General features: G+C 32.5%; 2 protein-coding genes across 2 annotated transcripts; both read right to left on the bottom strand.

Moving 5' to 3' along the window:
- Positions 1-653: 653 nt before the first annotated feature.
- On the bottom strand, positions 654-899 carry HELRODRAFT_63746 (hypothetical protein; the record flags this gene model as incomplete). The annotated part of the gene is made up of 1 exon (XM_009010660.1): positions 654-899. A coding segment is annotated over one exon (246 nt), but the record flags the coding sequence as incomplete, so codon positions are not given.
- A 236-nt stretch (positions 900-1,135) lies between these two features.
- Positions 1,136-2,419, bottom strand: HELRODRAFT_158650 (hypothetical protein; the record flags this gene model as incomplete). Its single annotated transcript, XM_009010659.1, has 4 exons — positions 1,136-1,249; positions 1,465-1,702; positions 1,920-1,921; positions 2,279-2,419. The coding sequence occupies 4 exons, from the start codon at positions 2,417-2,419 to the stop codon at positions 1,136-1,138; spliced, it is 495 nt and encodes a 164-aa protein (XP_009008907.1).
- Positions 2,420-4,896: the final 2,477 nt, after the last annotated feature.

Below are 4,896 nucleotides of genomic sequence, written 5' to 3'. Positions count from 1 at the left end.
AAAGTTCAATGGCCACACCGGCCTAAAAGGAAAATGAAAAAATATTGACAAACATTCGAAAAAGTAAATCTAAAGCTTCTCCATGCCAACTGAACCAGATGTCGATTATAACTTTTACAAAATATCAATTTTCAGGACTTTCCTTAACGGACTGCTGTCGAAATTTTGTGTTTCATCGACAATTTCAGATTGCTGGAGGAAAGGCTTAATGATGTTGATTTACAAAATACGTTGACTCCAGCAACCCTGCTAATTTCCGACCTATAACCTAATAACCTGTCCTCTACAAAGTTTTATTTTCATTTACAAATAATAGTCTAACAATTTCTTCAACAAAATGAATTTATCAACACCAGCATCCAAGAAAGGTTGATGGCTTAGCAGAACATACACACATGCAGGGCCTGATTAAGCTATCTTGGTGCCCTAGGCATAAACCCAAATTGGTGCCTCCTTCTGATTGACAGTCGGTTGGTTTAATATTGTGCAAGAAAACTAACAGAAGAAAAAAATTGTTTATACTCGTATTTATTCTACCGTCGATCGTATAAAAAATCAATAATGTGATCGATTAAAAAAATTAATATTCTTTTATTTAGTAATAATATTACAAATTGAGAAATGAAAAAAAAACAAAAAACAACAACACACATTTACATTTTGAAGTTCTTTCTAGTTTTAAGTTTGGCAAAGTTTTTGACAACATCATCAAAATTTATTTTGCGCAACAAGTCTGCCTCAATCATCAGCAGAGACAAAGATTCCAGCCTTTCTTGTTTCATAGTTGATCTGCATGGATTTTTTATACGTTTTAAATGAGAAAAAGAGCACTCAGTTGAATAGTTTGTAATCATTAATGTTAAAAACATGCGCAAGACAATTTCTACATTCTGAAAGCACACACGATGTTGTCTTTAATAAATACTTTGTAGAATTCTGCAAGATTTAATGCGTTGTTCTCCGATTTTGATGCACGAAATTTGTGGCGAATATATGAATGGAACTGTTGTAGTTCAGTACATAAATTGTTGTTCAGATTTTTATAAGCCTTTATTAAACTTTCACAACCTTGTGATGTTTGTGGTACATTGACCAAACAAAAAAATCAATCTGCTATATCATTATACATCTTTCCTCATTTACTCAACTCCGTCTCAAGTTTGTCAACAATAATGTGGAAAGCAAATGTACAAAATTTGTCTCTGGCATTCAGAGATACCTCAGGGGCATTACCATCAACAATCAGTGTCTTTCGTTTATGATTATGAGTCATAATTTACTTATATTCCATACCTGGTGTTATTTCTTTCGCAGTTTTTCAAATATTTCAAATTTATTCCTGGCTTCATAAAAGTGATTTGTTAGTAACAAATATAAATCAGTACAGGTTTTCAAGTTTATGTGCTCATTTTGTAGAGCCTGATTGACCCTGTGAACACTTCGTAAAATTTTTTTCTAAAAAACAAGCACGGAAACTAATTCTAATTTTTGCATTTCCTTTACAATGTTTTCCGCTTCTCTTCTTGTGTCCCCCTTCTGCAAATGGTCTTTTTGTATGCCTTGTATGCATTCTAACGCTTCTATAATCTGAGAATAAGATCTGAGAATAGCTTCAGTTGCAACAGCATGTGCTTTCCATCTGGTGTCGGAAAGGGATTTTACCGGCGTTTCATTCCCAAGACATCCTTTCAGAATCTTCCATCTGTTGGTTGAAGCTGAGAAAAAAATTATAAATCAATTGCTCTGCTTAGAAAAAGTTTACTGCCTCTAAACAAGAGTCAACGGCACTTCTGCCTACCAGATTTAATGAATGAGCAGCACAGGGTATGTATATAGCAAACTCATTTTCTTGGAGAATTTTTTTCTGCATGTCCTTATAGGAAACCCAGAAACATTAGCTGCGTTATCATATGACTGACCTCTGCATATTGAAAAATTAATAATATAACATCACGCAAAAACTGCAATATTTGCTTAGCCAAACCTTCACCAGTGTGACTTTGCAGTTCTAAAAATGTCAAAAATTGCTCAATTGGCTTTCCATCTACGACACATCAAAAGACAACGCTTAACTGAGCTATATGTAAAACATCAGGTGTTGAATCTACCAACAAGTTGAAATAACCGGAAGTCTTAATTTCATTCACAATGATTTCATAAACTTTTTTAGACATAATTTCAATCAGTTCCTCCTATTGGATAAACATGAAAAATTTCTTTTCCCAAAATTTGCATATTTTGCAGTGTGTGATACTAAAAATGGATCAAACTGAATAACCAGCTCTAGGAGTCCTAAATAATTTCCATTTAACAAAGATCCGAATTTCTCATTTGCTCCTCTGAAAGCCAAACCACGCTCAGCTATAGTACAATTAACTCCTATTGCTCGTCTCAAAACATTTTCCAAGTAACTCTTCATTTATTTGTTCTTTTGCTTTTGCCATAGACCTGAACCTTGCCGGCGAGTTAAGTAAGTTAACATACAGTCTTTGTGATTAGCGTTTTGTTCATGATTATCAACTTGAATATTATTTTTCCAGTCACTGAACCCATTTTTATCAGCTAAACATGTTGAACTTTAAAACGCAAAGAGTTTAAAAAAAGCGGTATACAGATAACGAATATAATAAAGAGTTTTTGAGAACAATATCTTGTTATTTTTCCTCCAGCAATTTGTAATTCATTATTATATTTGCATTTGATATTAATTATGACAACATTTCGGAAACTTGTGATGCCCCCAAACTCTTGGTGCCTTAAGCACGTGCTTTGTTTGCTTAAGGGTTAATCCAGGCCTGCACACATGTTAACACACTTGCTTAAAGATGCCAAAAAAACCAGCAAAATGTCATCGTTGCTTTTCTGGACCAAACAAATGGTTTTGGTAAAGTGAATCATTTTCTTATCAGTTCAATCCTATCATATCATTATGTACCACAACATTTTAAATCATTGATATATCTATGTTATTCAATGCCAGTTTTTATTAACAACAAATTAACGTCAGCACTACCGGTCGAGAGAAATGCCCTCCATGGTTAATGGTGACCCATGTTCTCTGTTTCGGTCCACTAATGAAAGTTCTTTAAAATTCAAGAGTATGTTGGCTGCGGTTACTCCTGGAGACCTAATTCAGGACTAAAATACAAATCATCGCTATAATTCGTCGACGATTCAGATGTTAATTGATCTGAATTATGCATGATGCAAGTGGTCAAATATGCGGATTTGGCATTTGGCATGAGGAAAAAAGATGAAGCATGCGAACTATTTGCTCCAAGGCGGACGATCAATAATGATGTGATTCCCGATGTGAAAATTGGAAAGAGTTCTGTTTACTTGGATTTTAAAGGCAAAGATAAAGCCATAGATGTGATCAGTTTGATGAAAACCGCTTTGTCTCTTGACATAACGACCCAGCAAAAGCTTCAGATTTCAGATTTCAAACTAACAAAGTTTGGTGGCAATAACCTTACGCTACTGAGAGATGTTGCTTTAAAGACAAGACTGAAAATTTGAAGCAATTTTAAAAACAGTACTAACATAGAAATCTAATGTTTATTTTGCTAAACAACTTCTGGTTTCTTCATTAAACCAAACGGTTTGCTGGCTGACTCGAGATTGTTAAAGATGTTAAAGCAATCCCTCACTTTTCTTGATGAAGCTCGTTTGAAATCCTGTTAAAACCACGTCGTTGAATTGCAGTCTCAGGGAGTGGTACATATATCAAAAACAATAGAATAAAAACGTTAATTGTTAATTCTTTAAAGTTTTTTAAAAGACCAGATTGCGTTATTTATGCCGTTGTAAACCTTGAAGACATACGTCCGATATTAACTATATTTGAACAACTACGTCCGAACGTTGCCATCGTATACGGAAACACCATCAAGATTCTTGAACTCACTGTGTGCCATGAAACAAATCTGGCCAATTCAAAGGCTTAAAAGATCAACAAATATTAAGACACTCTTAGAGCAAACCTTAATGATAGCTTCAAACAATGTAATCTAATTATACAAATTTTTGGAAATATCACCAATACGTATTTTTAATAAATTAAATTTATATTTTTTCAATATTTCATGGACTGATTTTTTTGCCGACAATTTAATTTTGTCAGCAATAATTTCATCATGTAATATATACTGTGAAAGGAACAATACTTGTGTTGATGTGTGCTTTTTTGAACTTTTAATACTTGAGAGTTAAATTAATCGCTAACATTAACAATAACATTAACAATAACATATTATTATTATTTCATTATTCTAAACAAAATTTATTACATCATTACTTTTAGCATTTCATTAACTCTATGGCAGTTGACATTATTATTTCTTTCATTGTATGTTTTATGATATTTAATTAAATAAAAAAAGTGTTCCCATTATTATGTTTTTATGATTTTGTATACTCGATTTAAATTTATTCAAATAATTTCTTTGATGTGAAAGTTTGAAAAAATGACTTGACTGACATGAAGAAATGTACTTCAGCTCAGTTACCAAGAAATCTGCTTCACGCATGTACAGCCATACAAAACAAACAAGACGATATTTTTTTGACTGTGTGCACACCAGAAACTACACAAATACGTCTTAACTTTTCAGGTCATTAAATAATTCAGACAGTTCTCAATTGATGATCGATCAACCAAACAAGAAAACTATTTGTTTATTTATTTTATTTGTTTATTTTAATTATTTATTTTGTTCAATATTTTAATCTGTTTTATTATGTTTAATAGAATTTGAAAACATGATTAATTCAAAAAATATTAGAAATTCACCCATATAGCTATAATCAATCAATCAATCATTTAGCTTGTAAAGCGCTATTTCCGCGATGTTCAAAAGCGCTCCTCAATGAATTTTGCAAAATGATGGAGAAGTA

This window comes from Helobdella robusta, assembly GCF_000326865.2.
Source record: "Helobdella robusta unplaced genomic scaffold HELROscaffold_1, whole genome shotgun sequence".
Taxonomy (NCBI): Eukaryota; Metazoa; Annelida; class Clitellata; order Rhynchobdellida; family Glossiphoniidae; genus Helobdella; species Helobdella robusta.
The sequence above is the reverse complement of the archived record's forward strand: the minus strand, read 5'-3'. Positions and strand labels throughout refer to the sequence as shown.